This window comes from Parasteatoda tepidariorum, chromosome 2 (assembly GCF_982258835.1).
Source record: "Parasteatoda tepidariorum strain Cologne lab strain chromosome 2, Ptep-v5.0, whole genome shotgun sequence".
Taxonomy (NCBI): Eukaryota; Metazoa; Arthropoda; class Arachnida; order Araneae; family Theridiidae; genus Parasteatoda; species Parasteatoda tepidariorum.
Window position 1 is genome coordinate 19357705 of NC_141756.1, and position 20028 is coordinate 19377732.

At 26.5% G+C, this 20028-nt stretch overlaps 1 protein-coding gene across 1 annotated transcript in view; it reads left to right on the forward strand.

The window, feature by feature from the left end:
- Window positions 1-11085: 11085 nt before the first annotated feature.
- Window positions 11086-20028, forward strand: part of LOC147814574 (uncharacterized) — a 45513-nt gene continuing 36570 nt past the window's right edge. The window contains exons 1-8 of the mRNA XM_087156489.1: window positions 11086-11198; window positions 13669-13728; window positions 14596-14643; window positions 15367-15423; window positions 17353-17400; window positions 17499-17546; window positions 18329-18385; window positions 19189-19254. Of these exons, the coding sequence (XP_087012615.1) occupies window positions 11178-11198; window positions 13669-13728; window positions 14596-14643; window positions 15367-15423; window positions 17353-17400; window positions 17499-17546; window positions 18329-18385; window positions 19189-19254 (405 nt within the window). The 5' untranslated portion in view covers window positions 11086-11177. The remainder of the gene's footprint in view (window positions 11199-13668; window positions 13729-14595; window positions 14644-15366; window positions 15424-17352; window positions 17401-17498; window positions 17547-18328; window positions 18386-19188; window positions 19255-20028) is intronic.

Genomic DNA, 20028 nt, shown 5'->3' on the forward strand with positions numbered 1-20028 from the left:
ATTTTAATTATAAAGTTAAAAAGGAATAAAATATTTATTTATACTAAAATGAATTGTTAAATATCTCTTTGGTTTATTTTTGGGTGACATAGAAATTTTACGTTTACTTAAATAGAAATATTTTTACTCTTGAGGAATTTTTAAATCACAAATTTTAGAAAAGTGTATTAAAGAAATCGTGCTTACAATATGTAACAAGCTATTGAAAAAATTAAAAATATCAAAACATATAATTATAATAATTATATTTAAAAAAAGGGCGATAATAATTTGATAAAATAAAAATCAATTCTTAAGTTGCCCCATAAGTGCAAAAATCATTAATATGTTTTAATTATTTATAACTAATCAATAATTGTTTTATTTTTATAAATACACCATTTATTAAAAAATAATAAAAATATAATCTAATTACAATTTTACAACATTTAGCTATAAACAAATTATCACTATTCCTGAAATTGAATAAAGTACATCATAGCCCCTTTTTAAATTACAAAGTTATTAACATACAATTGAGAATTCAAAAATTTATAGCTTATTGTTAAAGAAAAGTAACTAGATATAAGGATTACCAGGCAATATTTTTTGTTAAATAAAATTTAATTAAAAAATTTTAATCTTTTTAAATAAAAAAATTTATACATTAAACGAAAAATTTCATATATAATTTTTTTTTCTTCTCCGAAACATGTTATTATAGAATGTTTAAAACTTCCCGAAATTCAAACAATAAAATATTACAACTTGAAAAAAAATCAACCAAACTAAATTTTTATTTAAAAATTCTTTGCAGCCTGATACAATTAAAATTATGAAACCAAATTTCTGCAACGTTACTTAAAGAAATTTAATATTTAATGCTAATTACAGTTAAGTCTATAATCCAAAACTATATAATATAGGGTTTACTACTAATAAAGAGATATCCTTAAATTAGTTAAACTTTTAAAGTATAAAGTTAGCAAGTGACTAACTATATAATGAAAACGTGTTTCTTATAAACATTGAAAACCCAACAAAGATAATACTTTAAAATTTAAAAAATAGAGCTATGGAGTATATTTTTCCTACATCTAATATAGTTTAGATTTCATGCTTATTTGCATATGTGTGATTAAGAAACATTATAGAAACGTGCGATTAAAAAACGTTAAACAACTGAATAAAATAACAGGAAATATATATTTAAAGAGACGCGAAAGAAAAAATATATGAAAATTCAATAGCTTACGTGACAAGCCATATTCAGCAAAGACACAGCTCAAAATATTCTGCACGGACACAACAAACACCAGTACAAAATACTTGAGGAGTAATATCACATTTCTCCCCCCCCCTCCACACACACCCCTAAGTTCTCTTTAAAAAGGGATTGCACGCTTAGAACTCTGATGTTCTAAGGGCGGAAATGATAATAGCGCCCTCTTTCCCTTTTCCTGTCTTAAAGATTACACATTTTAATTTTTGCATTATTTAATCATGTTTTGTTAATTATGATTTAATAATGATCTATTTTTATACCTTTGGGTTGTCATGTAAAAATTTAAAAAATTGTAACCTTAACAGCAATATTTTAGTTTTCAGTTCATTAAAATAAAAGTATTTTTTTCTTCTAAGAAATTTTTAAATCACATTTTTTTACCTCACAAATATGTTACAAAAGACAATCTGTAACAACTTATTCAGAAAAGGAAAAGTTTAAAAAAAACTCATCAAAACAGAATTTTAATTAATATTTCTATGTTACAGAATAATGTTAAAAATATGTACCCATATTCATGCTACGTTATTTACACAAAGTTAATATTTAGCTCTAACTACTGATATCCCTATAATCGAAAACTATATAATATTGTGTTTACTACTAATTGGGAAATATCTTTAAAATAGTTAAGACTAAAAGTACAAATTAAGCACATAACTGCTGAAAATATAAAAATGTGATCATTATAAATACTGAGAGGATAATCGAAGCAAATGATGAAAAAATATGTGCTCAAAAGTTAACAAAATAAAGCTGAAAAATATTTCTTCGTACTTCTAATGTACTTTGAATTCTACACAAATTTACACATATACGAATAACGTTATTGCGCAAATAACCTAATAAAATGCGAGAAATATCTCTCTTATATCTTCTCTTTATCATGAGATTTAAGATTCTCTAATGTTATATTATATAAAATATATATATATCTTATATAATATAATATATATCTTCGAAAAAGAGATAGTAAGAAAATACGATGATTTGAATGACAATATAAAGCCATAGCTCAAGCCACCTGTAGCCGTATGTAGTAATGCTGTTATGAAAAATATTCCGACTCAGCGACGACACAAGCACCACCAACTAGCTCTAGAATACTTATCGCGGAATACCTTGTTTCCTCCCCCTCTACATCTAAATTCTCTTTAAAAAAAAAAAAAGGGGGTGCCACGATTAGAACACTGATGTTCCAAGAGAGAAATGTTATGATCATTGTTTTAAGCTCACCCATTTTTAAATTTCTATTATTTAATCGAGTTTTGTCACAAATGATATAATAATAATAATCTATTTTTATACCTTTAAATTGTCTTTTGGATAACTTTTACGCAAGAATAAAAATTGCTCAATTTATAACCTTTGATAAATTTTAATAATTCATTATATTTCAAGGTCGTTCAAATCAAGCGTAATAAGATTTCTTAAAAGTTCTGGACTTTTTCTACTCATATCAACAGAAATAATCAAATTGCACACATAAAAGAATACAAAAAATAATAATTTTTATTTAAAACTGCAATTGATTTGTATATATGAAACTAATTTTGCATTTGATAAAAAATTCTTTAAGTTAAAGAAAATTTAATGTCTTACCTAAGCAAATTGCAAACCCCCTTCTTACCTGTAAACTTACGTAATATTCGTAATTTAACGATATCTCAAAATCTTGGTGTAATCCTTAATCAATATGATGGCAATTTGATGCAAAAGAATGACTGTAATAATCATTTCAACTGATGGTAAAGAAAAAAACAGTTTCTTTTAATTGTTTTACAATTAATCATTGAGATAATAAACGAAATGGGTGTTAAAAACAGCAAATAGATCCCCTCCCCGCAATTTAATTCCGATTTGTTTTAATGAATATGAATACTTAGTACAGGTGAGGAAATAAATTAACTAAACTTGACGACTGGCCTATCGTAAATTTTTAATGCGAAAGAGAACCTTTAATGAAAACCTGGCAATAGAATTAAGGAATACACCCCATTTCATTTTATAGATGAGTATAATAATAATACTTTAAAAATATCTATTAATGATAAAATATTTAACTCTGTAAAACAACAAATTGATTTTATAACTTGCGAGGCAATCTCTGAATTTCAACAAGAACTGATAACGAAACTAGTCGATGTTCGCCCACAAAAAGAACAAAAGAATTAAGGTGTGCTTTTAAAGTTGCAACCAGTTCTCAGAAGAAATTTGTGAATGAGGATATTTGGGGGGGGGAGTGCTCAGTTCATATCATAATCTCTACGGACATTATTCAAAGTAAAATAATTTATATTTTAACTTATTTTAACATAAAATAATTCTTAAATCAAAAGCATTCGATTTTTTTCCCTAAATAATTTTTCTATTTTGATGAATTTTACTAGGAAGTAAACTAGCCAAATAAAAAAAAATAAAAAAAGGTCATGCTACATTGAAAAACTTAATAAATAAATTTCGTAAAAAAAATTTAAAAATCTAAATTTGAATTAAATGACTTCTTTTTTTCGTCCCTTCCTCTAACTAAATTCAACTACTTAAAAAAATAAATGTAATTGAAAAATGTCAAAAATATGTATAAATAAATAAAGAAATAAAACTAAAATTTGGAGAAATGGATTTGTTGACGAATTCATTTCCTCGTGCATTTTCAAAACCTACTTCCGAAACCACTTTCTCATTTTTAAGAGGAAACTGTTTTCTGCTATCAATGTAAAGTTTTCTTTTGCCCTAAATTGCCTTCTTATGAATCTAAAGAAGCATACCATTTCAAAAAAAATAAAATAAAATTCTCTTTGTTCATTTAGGGTGGTTATTTTTGAGTCTCATACTTCTCTATAAAATTTTTCTTTTTAAAAAAACTGTAAAAAAATATACCAAATAAATATTATGAGCAATATCTTGTGAAATCTAATAAAATTAAATTTTATTATCTTTCACGTGAAACTTTATGAAAGGTTTACTTCATATTATGAATGATCTAACTTAATGTTATGACTTTATGAATAGTCTTGAATGGCTTATTGAATGAAATAAATTTATAAAATACCAAAGTACCTTTTCGCGTTTATTTATTTTTTTTTTTTAATATATTCACCCATTTTTAGTAGAAAGTAACTACAGGAGAACGAAACATTCACATCATTTCGTGCTTTAGAACCTATTAATATAATTAGTGAATAAACCCCATTTCATTTAATTGATGATAATAATAATAATACTTTAAAAATATTTAACTCTGTAAAACAACAAATTGGTTTAAAGACTTGCAAGGATATCTCCGAATTTGAACAAGAACTGATAACGAAACTGGTAGGTGTTCACGCACAAAGTGGACAAAAGAAGCAAGGTGTGGTTTTAAAGTTGCAATCAGTTCTCAGAAAAAATTTGTGAATGAGGATATTTGGGAGGGGGGAGGGGAGTATTCAGTTCATATCATAATCTCTGCGAACATTATTCAACACAAAATAATTTTTATTTCAACTTATTTTAACATAAAATAATTCTTACATCCAAAAGTATTCGATTTTTTTTTTCCTAAATATTTCTTTCATTTTGATGACTTTTACTAGGAAGTAAACTAGCCAAATAAAAAAAAGGTCTTACTACATTGAAATAAATGAAAAATTAATCAACAAATTTCTTAAAAATTTTTAAAAAATCTAAATGTGAATGAAATAAATTCGTTTATTCACCCCTTCTTCTAACTATATTCAACTATTTCGAAAAATTAATGTAATTAAAAAATGTCAAAAATATGTAAAAATAAATAAATAAAGTAAAATGAAAATAATTTAAATTTGGGGAAATGGATTTGTTGACGAATTCATTTCCTCATGCATTTTCAAAACCTACTTTTATTTTTTTAAATACCTTTTATGGTCACTTGACTGGTTTGATTGAATACGATGAAATTGTAATTAAATAAATTGCTATTTAAACATACTGTAAAACTGCTTATTGAAGTTGTATTTTTCCACTCGGTTATAAAATGTACTGTAACATTGGATGGTAAGGAAACTGAACTGATTAATTATAACTCAACAAGAAACTGTTGGTGTTTTTATAAAATTATGCTTCGTTATCTTGATAATTATTTCTCTGAGACAGTAATATTTAATCTTAAATTCAAAATATTTGCGAAATTTTACTTTTTAATTGTATTTAATGCTTAGTATAGCGTTTAGATTAAATTAACTCAGTTTTATGATAGATAAACAATTATAATTAAAACTGCATCATAAAATATAAATGACTTTTAAAGTTACATAAAAATAAATCAATGTTAGTTAAAAATATAATGTAGGTCAAAATATTATTTGATCCCTTCCGAAAAATCTATAACTCAAAACTGTTTTTATACCCGTTTAGTTGATCAATTTATCAAAATCAGATTTTCCATTTCAGTTTTAACTTAAACTTTCATGACTTGCGTATTCCTTTCAAATACATTCAGATTTTATTAATTTTTACTTCTTTCTTTCTTTCTTTTTCTTTTCTTATCCTTAACTTGAGAAATACCAAATTAATGAGCTATTTTAGATTGGAATTTTTTTAAATTTATTGCTTTCAATATTGATTTTTTCCCCGATCAATTCAAATCAATCTTTTTCGCGCTCAATTTGCAACCAACTCAGAGTTATTCACTGTATTAAGCAAAGATAATTCTATTTAAGAGAAAGACATACTGTACACTATTGTGTTAGGTTTTATAAACTCTTTCTTATCAAATGTAACAGCGCCAAACAAGTCTTAACTACAAAACAAATCACTCTGTACCTTTTTTACATTCTAAATGATGTGTGAGTGAATTAAGTCAAAATCCCCTTTCGTTTACTTTAATGTAAAGCTGGCAGCAAGGTTTGATTAATTTTTGAGTCTAGACCAACTAATGAACAGGAAGTCCCTATTGAAGTAACCGCCTATTGTATCATTGTCTTAACTGAAAAACGGAAATTCCGTTGTAGCTGGTAAAACTTTTCTCAAAAATAAACGAAAATTTTTCACTGCAGTACCTCTACTTTATGAAATTAGGCGGGGTCAAAAAACAAATGTTTGTTTAAGCGGGGAAGTTTAGCATTAGTTCCATAAAAAATTATTTGGTTCCATTTAATTTTATTCATAGAAGCCGGTTATTCGATTATCCGATATACAAATCGGTGGGGACGACTACCACTTTACCATTAATTTCATCACTCTTTTTTTTAAAACTTAGTAACAGGTGATTTTAAATTATTTACTTTTATAAAAACACATTTTAAAAATCCTATACACCGAATAAATTCGTGGTTTCAGATAAATTTAGAAATAATTATTTGCAACATCTATACTTCGTATATATGCGAAAAATAATTAATAGCTGTTGCCAACAGAAATTTGAAAATACGGCTTGATTTAGGTACTATTAATGAAAAAATACGGTGTATTCGGTAGCATTCTTAACTTATATATCGAAATCTCGTCAAAAAATATAGTAAGAAATGCATACAATGGAAATAAAAAATTTGTATTCAAGCGAGGAAAAGCAAAAACACTAGCGAGATTATTATAATCACTAATGAATAAGGCATCATCAAAATTAAAACGTCAAAAGTAGTTTGATGACCTAATTAGACTTGTGAATATTCCATATAATTCAATTCTTGTCTGTTTCCTTTGATAATTAAAGGAATTCAGATTTTTTTGTTAAGCTTTTGTTAGTCGTAATTTGTTAGATTTCAATTTTTGTCCGCTAAAATATTAAGATGAGATAATAGATTAAACCATATTTTTGTTCAAATTGAACCATTGTATCGAATGATTAAATAAGATGATTAAATTTACACGAAAATGTGGTTTAAATTGGCAATTTATTATAGTTGTAGCAAATTCGAATGATTACGGCTTATTACGCGGACAAAATTTTAACTGCGCAATATTTTATATCTTATACTAATTATTCCCTACGAATTTCTAAAAAAAATACAAATTGCTTAATTTTAAATTTATTTTCTTGGAAAATTGTTTTAACCATTTTTCAGGAAAAAAAGAACAAAAAAAAAAAAAACATTTAGAGTTCCGCGTTTTTTTAGGATCTTAGTAACAAAATGGATAAAGGCTTACAAATTATCCCTACGGTTGCTTTAAATTCTTCGATAGACCTAATATAAATTATTTGTTTCTTCTTTATTTAATATTTTTGAACACATTTTAAAAAATTTATTCGACTGAATTTTAATAAGTGCAAAAACGTGTGAAAGGCGGGAAATGCACGTTCTTTCCTTTTTAAATGGGTTTGGCAGACACGTGTTCTCTTGTAATGATTCTTAGAATTCAGAAAACTCTTTTTATGAGGAACAATGAAAGTGTACACATTCGATCTAGGTACTGAAGAATAAATAACACACAATGCGGATAGATATTCATAATTTACTTCCTAAATACCCTTCCTCACAACTGATAACGAACGCAGCAGCTGGAAACCAAAGATCCGCCACTGTTGTGGGTGGTTATGATGAATGAGTTTAACTTTTTGAGTGAAATTAGTACTTTAAATTTGTGAGATGCGCACCTGTGGTGAATGTGGATTTGACACTTCGATTATTGCTTTAATCTTGAATGATACGTGCTGGGAAAACAGAACAACTGAAAGAATCATTTACTTTACAAAGTTTACTGCAACATCTGATAACAGATTTGCCATTTTCAAGCAAGGTGGTATTTTTAAATGCCAAGGTGGTATTTTTAAATGCGGGTAGTACATTTTAATCTTGTGTAGTTCTCATCCTTGCATTAAATATTATTCAAAAGCTCAAATAATTAGAGAGATTAATTTTACAGAAGATGCAAACTTCATGGAATGTAAAATGTGTGCGTTGGTTTTTATTTCACTTTTTTTTCTAGTTAGGAAATTTTACAGGAAATTAGAGTAATCACCACTGCCAGACGGAATTTATGCGCGATAGCGGAAAAAATGTAAATCTGAGACCCATTGTTATATATTAAATCTTCTATAATATCTTTTTAATAGTTTCAGTGATTCATATACCGGCCAATAGGAGAAAAAAAAAACTCCACATCAATAAGGAAATTATTGATGTGGAATTTTTTTTTTTCTGCATTAAATTGTTTACACGTAACATAGAAAAAAAATCCTTTCATTATCACAACTGGGTATTCATGGTAATATCATGCATACTAAATGCCTATATTTTTAATTTCAAAGGACATATAATATTCAAAATATTTCATATATAATATTTTTTTAAAAATATTTGTTTTCTTACTATTGTTTCAGCCTGCTTGTTACGGACACAATAGCAAGCTTAAAATACGTTTTTTTTTAAATCTTAAAAGAGGTATTTGCGGTCTAAATCTGCGGAGATCTAAAACTAAGGAGAAAAAAAATAATTAATTACTATTTTAAAGCTCATAACATAAGTAAACAAATTTTACAGAAACGCAATACTTAGTCTTTACTAGTAATTCCAATTATTCATCCCGATTACAATTCTTTTTTGTGAAGTTTTAACCTAGTCAATTCTAAAACTTTTTTAAAAACAAATTTTAATCCTAATTATTTTTTATGCTCTTTAACCATTAGAATAATCCTTTTAAATTCTGAAACTTAATATTACGTGGAAAAAAATCAGGTAAAATTACCGCACTATTTTGTAGTGGCATTTATGGTGGACATATGTATGAATAAATGAAAAGAATAATTTCGATGAGGAAAATCAACAAATGTATTTAAACCATTAATTAGGGTATTTCTCCATTTACATAGTAATGGTTTTGCTAGAAATTTTGGTTTTATAAATAAAAGTTCTGATTACCACACATTTAGTAGAAAATGCAAAACAGAAAAGTAAATTTAACCGAATAAATAGTTTAATACCATGCCGTAGGGTATCATAATAAAATTACTGAATGTTATCACATTTACTAAATTTTATCATGTATTATGAAAGAATATTTTATTGTTAATTTTGCCAAAATCATTAAAGTGCGTCGTTAAAAATTACTGAGAAATTTCATATGAATTTTCCCGAGAGTGTTCCCATAGAGCAAAAGTTTTGGCCGTATTTTTTCTCGCTCTACTTTCTTTCGAAATTAACAATTATAAAGTTTATTTAAAATTATTTCGTTAAAGAAAGTTAGAAGCTGGCAGAAAGTGTGCAGCTATTTTAGTTAAGCTAAAAAAAATTAGACAGTATTACATTTGATAAATACAGTCAATTCGCTATAACTCGAATATTACAATAACTCGATTTTTTTATGAGGCCCCGACCCTTTTATCTTCAATTTCATGTTAATTATTCTCGATTACTCGAGTTTTACTCCCTTTAACTCGATTTTTTTTTTTTGGATCTCTTAAAGCAAGAAAAAAAACCTAGGAGCTGATATCTTGCCCCTTTCTTTGCAACACACGCACAATGTCTTTCGCACTCTTCATGGAGAAGCTAAAGCTGTCCCTTTTGAAGTATGTGAACAGTGGTTAAATGAAACGTTACCAAATTTACTTCAAGGATACAGTAAAAATGATGTTTTCAATATTGATGAAATGGGTTTATTTTTTAAATGTCTTCCAAATAAGACTATGATGTTTAAGGATGAAAACTGCTCAGGGGGTAAAATGAGCAAGGAACGTTTGACTGTCCTAGTTGGAGGAAATGCGTCTGGGACAGAGAAATTGCCCTTACTTGTTATCGGAAAAAAACGAAATCCCCGATGTTTCAAGAATGTAAAAACGTTTCCTTTGGATTACAAGTCTAACAAAAAGTTTTGGATGACATCAGTTTTATTTGAAGACTATGTAAGAAAATTGGATCGGAAATTCTTCGCTAAAAAAAGAAAGTGATACTCTTTATGAATAAATGCACAGCATATAGTGATCTACCTAATTTGAAAGCAGTAAACTTGCAGTTTCTCCCGCCAAACACAACAGCAAAGTTGCAGCCGATGGACCAGGGTATCATAAAGTGCTTCAAACAGTCTTATCGTAAATGGCTTGTCAGAAAAATGATCTTAAATATTGTAAGCAATTAAAAGATTTGTAATTAATAAGCATTAATTAAATAATCCGACAATATTTTGAAAGTCCAAAACCGAAACTAACGGTAAGACGAACTTCCGATACGTTGAAGTTTTTCGTCAGTCCTATCAGATTCGAGTTATCGCGAATTCACTGTATAAAAGATTGCTTTATTAAACTCGAATTTAAATGACTAATTCTACCTATATCAGCTAACTCGCAACTCTTGGGTATAAAAAATTTCTGATCAATGAAGGGAAGAAATCTTTTTAAAGTAGTTACACTTCGTTTGAAAAAGAAATTTAAAAAAATATTAATATTGTAATTAACAATGATAATTGAAAATTTTTCGCTCATTTCCGTGCTTAGTGTTAATCCTTCAAAATTGCCATTAAAAGAATTAACATATTTTCTTAATAAAATAATTTATACTAAACTGAAAAAAAAAATTTTTTTTAACTGTTTTTTATTTTTTTTTATTCATTTATTTTTTATTTTATTATTATTATTATTATTAATTTTTTTTTGTCTAAAACAATTGATGAAAACGTCATTTTCGTTAAATCGAATCGAAAGCTGGTAAAAAGGTTCAAAAACTGAAAGAGGGAATTAAAAAACCGGTATTGTTGAAATATGGTTTGGTTTGTGAAAAATTGCCAGATGTTTGATGATATATTTTAAATTTCAAAATGCTGAATATTCTTTTTATTTCGAAATGCTGACAAGTTAGCCACCAGAGGGGGCAGTTTGGGGGAGAGGTGGGTGAAAGGGGGTATTTGTTCAGTAATCAGTCCCACCAGAGGATATATTTTATCGTGTTCGTTATTAGACTTCTCATTTACATTAGTTTTTTTCCTAACCATTTTTTTCATAATTAAAACACGCGTTAATTGTGAGATGGCTCCTAGGCATCAACAGGTACATAACATGTTTTTATTTCACTTTATTAGCAAAAAATAATTTTGTTGTGCTAATTATGTATTTAAAACACTATTTCTTCTAAAATAAAATGCTTTTACGTTGAAAAAATAATTATGAAAAAATTATTAACGCTAGCTATTTCGCCATTTCTTTTTCTTTCTTGCTCCTCTTTTTTTCTTTTTCTTTTTTTTTAATAGAATCAGAATTGTCATGATTTCTTGTTCATATTTCTAGGAAACATAGGTTTTTATTAATTAGTTTATAATAGTTTCAGTAAGTATTACTGATAAATAGTAAGGAAAGCTTTAAATATAAAAGACATTTTAAATCATTTTTTATTAAGCATTCTAAAAAATTTTAGTTTTAATTTATTAAGAAATCTATTTGTTAAAGATTTCTCTAAAATCAGGACTTTTGCGTGAAAGTTGCTCTTAAAAATACACATAATGATTAGTTTATTCTTTACTTGTGCATTTAAACAAATTAATTACAGCAGAAAAGGGAAAGTAAACTTCGTTTATAGACAAAAATCTATGTTATCTTATTTTATCTCTTCATCTTAAATCATTGCCTTTTTAAATATTGAGAAATTATTGGCATTTTTTTTCTTCAAAAAATTCAGAAATTTATTTTTTTAACTCATTAGAAAATTTTCAAATGTTTTAATATTTTCAGAAAATAATTCGATTACTATTTTTAATTACAAGCAGGGAAATTTAATACACACAAAATTTTTTTATTTATTTCAGTCCATTTAATATCAACGATAAATCAAAAAACTGCATTTAACTTCAATTAATAGCTAATTATTTTTTAAATTATATATAATATCTAGAATGAATAAATCATATTCTATTATTTTTAGTTATAAATTAAAAATATTCAATAATCACGACAAACTTTATTTATTCCAGTCCATTTAATATGAACAAAAAATCGAACATATTGCATTGAACTTTACTTTATGGTTATTTAGTTATTTATTTTCCACTAGTATCTAAAATGGATAGGTCATATTCTATTACTTTTAGTTATGAATTTAAAAGTTTTATAAGCGCAACAAAAAATTTCTTTCCACTCTAATTAATAAGAACAATAAAAGAAAAAATTGCATTTAATTTTAGTTTATGGTTAAATAAATATTGAAATTGTATCTTTTAAGTAGTATCGAGAATATATAAAATTTATTGAAGAATTATTGTTTTATTTATTGAAGTCCTTTTAATGTGAACAATATATAGATAATTGTAGTACATTTAATTGTAGTTTAAGGCTATTAAATTATTTTAATTTAATAGCCTTAAACTACAATTAAATGTACTACAATTATCTATATATTGTACTGTTATAGATTTACATTACTTTTTCTCCAGGAACTTTGCATTAGATATTTATTCTAATCAGCACTATATTTTAACTCATGCATCATTTCCCGTAACAAGAAAGTAAAATATAGTTATCGTTATTCTGGAATTTTAGAGAATTTTTTAGCATCATTGAGATCGCTTTTCATCCATTCAAACAATAATTACAGTCAGCTTTCAATAAAATCCGATTATCAAATTTTCAATTTTCTTTCTCAATGCATAAATTTTATTTATTCACTATTTTTATTCGTTTACTAAAGACAAATATTTGCATGCGCAATAGGACCAATATCATGGATTTATCCCAAAAACATTTCGTTTGAAAAGCTAGCGCAATTTCAGAAATATATTCGCTCTAATTTTTTCAAACAATTCTTATTTTGTCAATTTTATGCAATATTATAGTCAAATTTTTCATTTACTTTTTCACTGTTAAAGTTTTTTTTATTCATTTTTTTTGTTTGTTTACTAACAAAAAATATTTGCATGCGCAATAGGATCATTGTAGTGACTTTTTCGCAAAAAAAAAAAGTTTTAAAGGCGAGCTTAATTTTAGTAACGCATTAAAAATATTTAGTGCTTTAAATTTCTATTTAAAATATTAAATAAACTATTTCAGGGAAAATTATTCAGGGACGCTTAATATATTCAGTGTTCAACGCATCGTGGGTTATAAATCCTCAGAGTCGGGCAAACGAAAGAGAATGCAGCAATGAACGTTTAAAACAATTAGTGTTAAGTATCAAAGCGTCAAGAGATCATATTTAAAATTAAATGTAAAGTTTAAAAAGAAGTGAAAGACTAAAAGAGATAAAAGTCATGTCCGTAAAATATATATGAAGAGCTGATCATTGCATTGTTGTTGTTTCCTTTTGTTTTGTTTTTTCATAAATTAAAACAATATTCAGCTCTTGTAAACAAATATTAGTTATCGTTTTCCATCTTTAAAAATATTGTTGCATTAATTTCAAAGCTATCTAAGACTTGAATATCGTGACAGAGTTTTTATGACAGGTAAGCACTGATATAGATTATAAGTCTGTGATTCAGAGAGTCATTTATTTTACAACATTAATAAATATTGATACTCTTTTTTATAGGAAGTTACTTATGATGCAACAACTTTTGCCATCAAACTAGAGATTTCCAGTTCTCAACAGGTAAGTTGCTTTCAACTTATCTTTTTTCCCCCTTCTAAACATTAAAAAGTTCCTCCTTGCAAGGGATATCCTTCAAGAACATGTGATTTAACATAAATAATGAAAATTTGTTTAAATTAAATTAATCGAACTTCTTTCTTTTTATTGTTTTTATATCCGAGATGGGTTTTCTTATTGTCTTTATATTATATATTTGGAGTCATTGATAACAAGGGAGTCGAAATTCCTTCCATGCTTTAAGAATCTAACGAATCGATATAGTAGAATGCAATATTTGGAACATCAAGTCATGTTTGATTGTCGATGAATATTGATTGGAATGGGAAACACGAATCTCAGAAATTATCAACAAATTTCATCAGGCAATCAAACTGGTTTTAATTTGTTAATACTTATTCAATGTCCAGAAATAAAGAGATGATGAAGATCTTTTGTAATTTTCAATATATTTCTTGGGGAATATAAAGTTTAAAAAATTATTTATTAATTCTAACCCTTTTCTAGAGAAAAATCTTAAAAATGTTATTTCATTTCTTAAAATTATTTCCTTTTTATTATTTTTAAATTTTTCTAATTTTGAATTCTAAAAAGTGAATTTATATGAGTATAAATGAGTGAATCAATATGAGTAAAAATGAGTGTCTTTATTATTTGGAAGATGCATCTCCAGTAAACAAATTTGCGAGTATAATTCTTTCATGGAATTAAATACGATTTAAAATAAATGAAAAATAATTTAATTTTATATTTTTTCTTGAAAAATATATTTGCGAAGTCAAATTATATTATTTTATATGAATAACATTTCAGTTCATTTTGTGATAATGTTTTTAACGAGAGATATTTTCTTTCTATTTATTTCATCAGTCGAGTTCAACATCTACATCGAATGATTCATCTCCTGAAATTGATTGTGTAAGCATTTTACTCGTAAAATTTTAGATCATAGCATTTTAAAGTGCTTAGTTATTCATTATTATAAATTATTATTATTACTAATTATTATTATTATTACCAATTATTATTAATCTGATTCTATCAATTATTATTTTTATTATTCTATAAAGCACTATTAGATTTATTTCTATTATTCCTACTCTTTCCTCATTTTATTCTAATAGCGCAGCACCTACAGTATCCGCTTTGTTTTCATTTTTTGGTTCGGAAACTATGCCAGTAGTAAATGGTCACAAAACCATATGATTCTGTACTCATGTTTTTTTAACCGTACCAGTTGCAAACGGTTTCAAAATAGCTAAGGTAAAAAATGTTCCTACCTATAAACAATATGGGTATTCAGATGAACAGACTGCTACCGGTTATTTTACCGTATTTTCAGAAAGAAAATTCTTACAGCGTATATCTTTAGCACTTTCGTATCTTTTAACATTTCTTAGATTACGTAAATATGATCTTATTCAATTAATTAAATCTTTCGCACTTTTTATACAAATTAACTAAGAGATACGAAACAAGTTTGCTTACGTGGAGTATTAACTTTTCTTTCAAAAATGACTCTTCTCCTTAACTACTCCTTAGTTTATATAAACTACATTTTTTATCGATTAATTTGAGAAAATACTTTTTTTTTTCATAAACTAACCCTTTAAAGATTTCTAATTAGTTGCCTTTTTTCAGAAGTCCGAAGTGTTTAATGATTCATCTCGGAACGTTTCGAAGATTCAAGAAGCTTATGTAAGTATCAACTTTTTGAAATATAAATATGTAATTATGTTGTGGTGGTTGTTGTTAATAAGTGATTAATCCAGTAAAGGAGGTGGGGATGGATGGTGCTTTCTACACTAGGGAGAGCTGCAGGCTCTTTACTGCCTATACTTTCGGGTAAATTTCCTGGTGTATTTTGAGAGCATTTGGCTCACAACATAATCATTGTGCTGTGAGACTTTCTTGCGTAGTATTTCTTGCATACATAGTACTTGTTACATAATTTATAATTTGTGTTTACAGAGAGTACTAAGTCTTAAACTTGAATTGCCTCTTGCTGTGTACCTTAACATTTGAAGAATTATCATTTGAAAAAAAGAATCGTTTTAAAGCATTTATTACCTTGTCACCACTATACCAACTTTAAAAATTTCAGCATAAATGATAATTTGCAAAATGAGCTTAGTCTCGCATCTGGAACGATATGCTAACACAAATGTAAGATAGTACGCGTTTTGCAACGCGAACAGGCAGTGATAAAACACAGGCAGTTAAGAAACAGGCAGTTAAAAAAAAGCGAACAGGTAGTTAGAAAAGATCAAATCAGGACTGCCGTAAAAAAAGCGAGTTCATTCCAAATCTAGCAACCATGGCATATTTTTTAATAGTATATCCGTAAATAACTAATAAAAATTTTCATATTTAACTCTCCAGAATTACTTAATATTTTTAATAACTTATGAAAAAAAGTTGATTTGTGTTCAGAAATCATATAATTCATTTCTTTTTATTGAAAACAAAATTATCTATTTGAAATTATAGTCTCACAGAATAAGCTGTAGTAAGCAGCTGCTAACTTTCTAACCGGAAGTCAAGCAAGTCAAGAGCTGGAGATACTTGTTATTTACTATATTACTATAACTATATTGAAAACATTAACCATAGGTTGGATGAAACTTCTGGTGTTTTGAAATATATATATATATATATATATATATATATATATATATATATATATATATATATATATATATATATATATATATATATATATATATATATATATATATATATATATATATATATAGTTTTTGATAGATTTCTGAATATTCCATATGTTGCAGTCTTGCCAAGGTTGCAGTAAACATGACCATATCCGTGTAAAACTTAAACTCTTTCTTCAAAATTAAACGTTAATTCAAAAGAATAAAATAAATTTTGAATCAGATGTTGAGGTTAAGAGACCAACGCCATCTTGAAATTTAGGCTAAATTTTTAATTTTTGTTTTCTTGGCATTCTTTTGTGCTTAACATAGTACTTATTATTCGACCTTTCAAAAACGGTGTAAAATGAAAGGATTGCTTTATTGGATTAGAAGAAATAGCGCTTTATAATTTTCAAAACTTTTATAGAACTTTCCACAAAACTTTAAAACAATAAAAATATACAATTTGTGGTTTTTAGTCTGTAATTTAAAACTATACAATTGTCAGTATTTAGATTTTTAGAAATTTAATTTTTTTTCTTAGTTTAAACAGATTAGAAGCGGTTCTGTTGCAGCTAAAAAATACTTTTAACCTAGATTGCCCAAAACAAAGATATTTATCAAAAATTTAAAAATATATAAGTGTCTATTATTTAGCAAGTTTTTAAAAATTGTTTTATTGAATTTATGATTAGAATTTTTCCCCTCCGTCTCTACCCCTTTGACAGTTGAGTTCGATCGACTGTAAAGAGGCCTGTTAAGAATATATTTCATAGGCTGTAAAAAAAAAATTTCAATATAGTATTTTGATCAGTATGGGTTTCAATTGCATTTTTAAATAACTTTTTATTTGATACAAACTAAATTCATTTATTTTAAATTTTATCCGTTAAAATAATATATATTTATTATCTTGTATTAACAATAACATTGATTAATTTACTCTATTTCTCATTTTTATGTGTTTATTTAGGAAATTAATCGGATGGAAGAAGATCTGTATAACAGTACAGAAAATTACGTAAGTATTATTTATTTTATATTCTGAAAGACTGACTACTCACCGTTATTTTATTTTCTAACTAATTATTAATACGAATATTAACACATATTTTACAGATTCTAACAGAAATTCAAAAGAAAATGAGGAAATCGGACAAGTATTATGTAAGTATTGTTTCAAAAAACTTTTTTCACGAAATTTTAATATTTAAAATATATTGTCTTGTTTGAAAGTTTTGTTATTATTGTATATATTCCTATTTGGAAAGTGAAATCAAGAACTCAAAGTTTCGAACATTTCACAACTAGCTAGAGTTCTCAAATCTTTACTTGTCCAGTGACAATGAAAGTTTTAGTCTTCCCGTACCACTGCAACAACACTGTAAGATATTTGAGATGAAACTATGGCTATAGTTTCAGCACTTTGGATACATCATCCGTAAAATTTTTCTATCACAAGATTCATTTATATCGTAAATTTTACTGTAATTTTTATTTTATTACAGTTATTCAGTTATTTTACGATGATTATGGCTGTTAGTAATTACGGGTTATCAGATTTTCTTCCATAACCTGTTTTCACAAAAATGAATGTTACGTTAAAAAGCACCTTTAATCCAATACATTTTACCGTAATTTGATCCTGAATTTCTTACAGGGAAAACATATCGGCATGATTATCACTAAATAAAATACATACATTATAAAAAAAAACTTCTTTTAATATCATGTTTCCGATCAATTGAATGAACTATCAATCAGAAACTTTTTTATTTTTGAAAGTTAGGAAACTGAATCTTCCTACTGTTTTAAAATTTTATCTGGCACAAATACAATTATTTTTTAATTTTCTTAAAAAAGAAAAAAAAAACTTTTTTTTAAAATTGTTATTTTATTTATTTTCTATTTATTGATCTATATTTATATAAATGTTTATCTTTTTATAGGAAGTTTTGAAAGACCCGCTTTATTCAGAGCTGTGCAGAATACGAAATGATCGAGAGGTATCTTTAGTCAATAAATTTTAAAAACAATGCTGCTATTTAGCAAAATTTAGTTATTTTTCTACTTTTCATTTAAAAATGAATAAAATTATATTATTTTACTTTTCCCTATTTTTGGCAATATTGTCATACTTGAGCCACTATTACTGAGGGGCAGAGCGTACGCCTTCAAATGAGGTGACACGGGTTCGAATCCCATCGATGTCTGTCAATACAAATTCCGCATCCAACTTGCACCGACCACAGTATTGACATGAAATAGCCTCAGTGGTAGACGGATCATGGGTTAGAATTTCTTTGCCGTCAGGCTAACTGTGGAAGCTTCTCGTAGTCTTCGGAGTGGAACATTAGTAGTCGTAAACCTAAAAAGTGGGTCGGCTGCTTAAAGACGGTTATAAAATAAAATATTGTTATACTTACTGTCTTTCTCTGGAATTAGCTTGTAAAAATTCTAATAGAAACATAAATAATATTTTAACGCGATTTAAATCTTCTATTAAGTTCTAAACATTTCAAAACTTTTCGAATGGATAGTTATGTTTTAGTTTTAATATTCAAAGTTTCTAAATAGAACAAAATCATAAAGCATTTTAAATCCTTTATTTAACTCTATGCAATTCAATATTAATATATTTTTAGAATAATATTGAATTGAATTAATTTGAATCTTTTATTCAACTCTAAATATTTCAATATTTCTTGAATTGAGCGAGATATTTTAATTTTTGTATGAACATTTTCTTTATTATTTTTCATTTTGAAAGTGCTGATTATCATCTAATAAATATTTTTTCTTTATTTAGAAACTTGTAACGGAACAAGGAACTCTTTTAAAGAAGTTAACGGATACTGAGATGCCCACCAAGTCGGTAAGTTTAAAATATATTATGAGCCCCAAGTGCGAAGGTTCAAACGTATTTCTAATGATTTTTTCAATTATTCCGAACACATATTTAATCAATGATTTTTAAAAGCTGTGATATTCAGAAGGAAAAAAAATCCCTCAGATTTAATAATGTAAAAAGGCATGAGATTTTTGTATACTTTTTATAGTTTGGCTTTACAGGAATTGTCAAGAGATTAGTTTTTAAACTAATTTTAACATGATGACATTACTGACAATGAATTGGTCAACAAGCATTAAAAAAAAACTGTACCTCATATTGAAAACTTGATAAGTTTAATATAAGTCTAAAGAACAAAAACAAAATGCACCTTTAGAGACTAAAACTTTGGTTCAACAAGCTGTCTATTTATTTATTAAACAAGAATACATTTTATTTAACTCTTTGATAGGTTGATTTTCTTTCGGACGAAGTGCTTTTTAATTTCATGGATGTTGGCATGGAAATCGAGGTAACCAGCAATGAGAAGGTGAGCATCATTTCTCTCTCTTTTTAAGGATTTTTTAAAGTTCCTTTGTGCTTAAGATATCTTGCTCGGAATGTTTAATTTTAAATAATGAACTAAACGTGGTTTCAGAACAATTACTATTTAAAGATATTACCGATTACTCTTTATCTGATCTGTCCTTGATCTTTATTACATACTTTAAGAACACCTGTCACAGCGTTAAAGACGCATTGGAGTCACAAATTTAAAAAAAAAAGAAATTTAATACTGATGATAAAATGTAAATATGT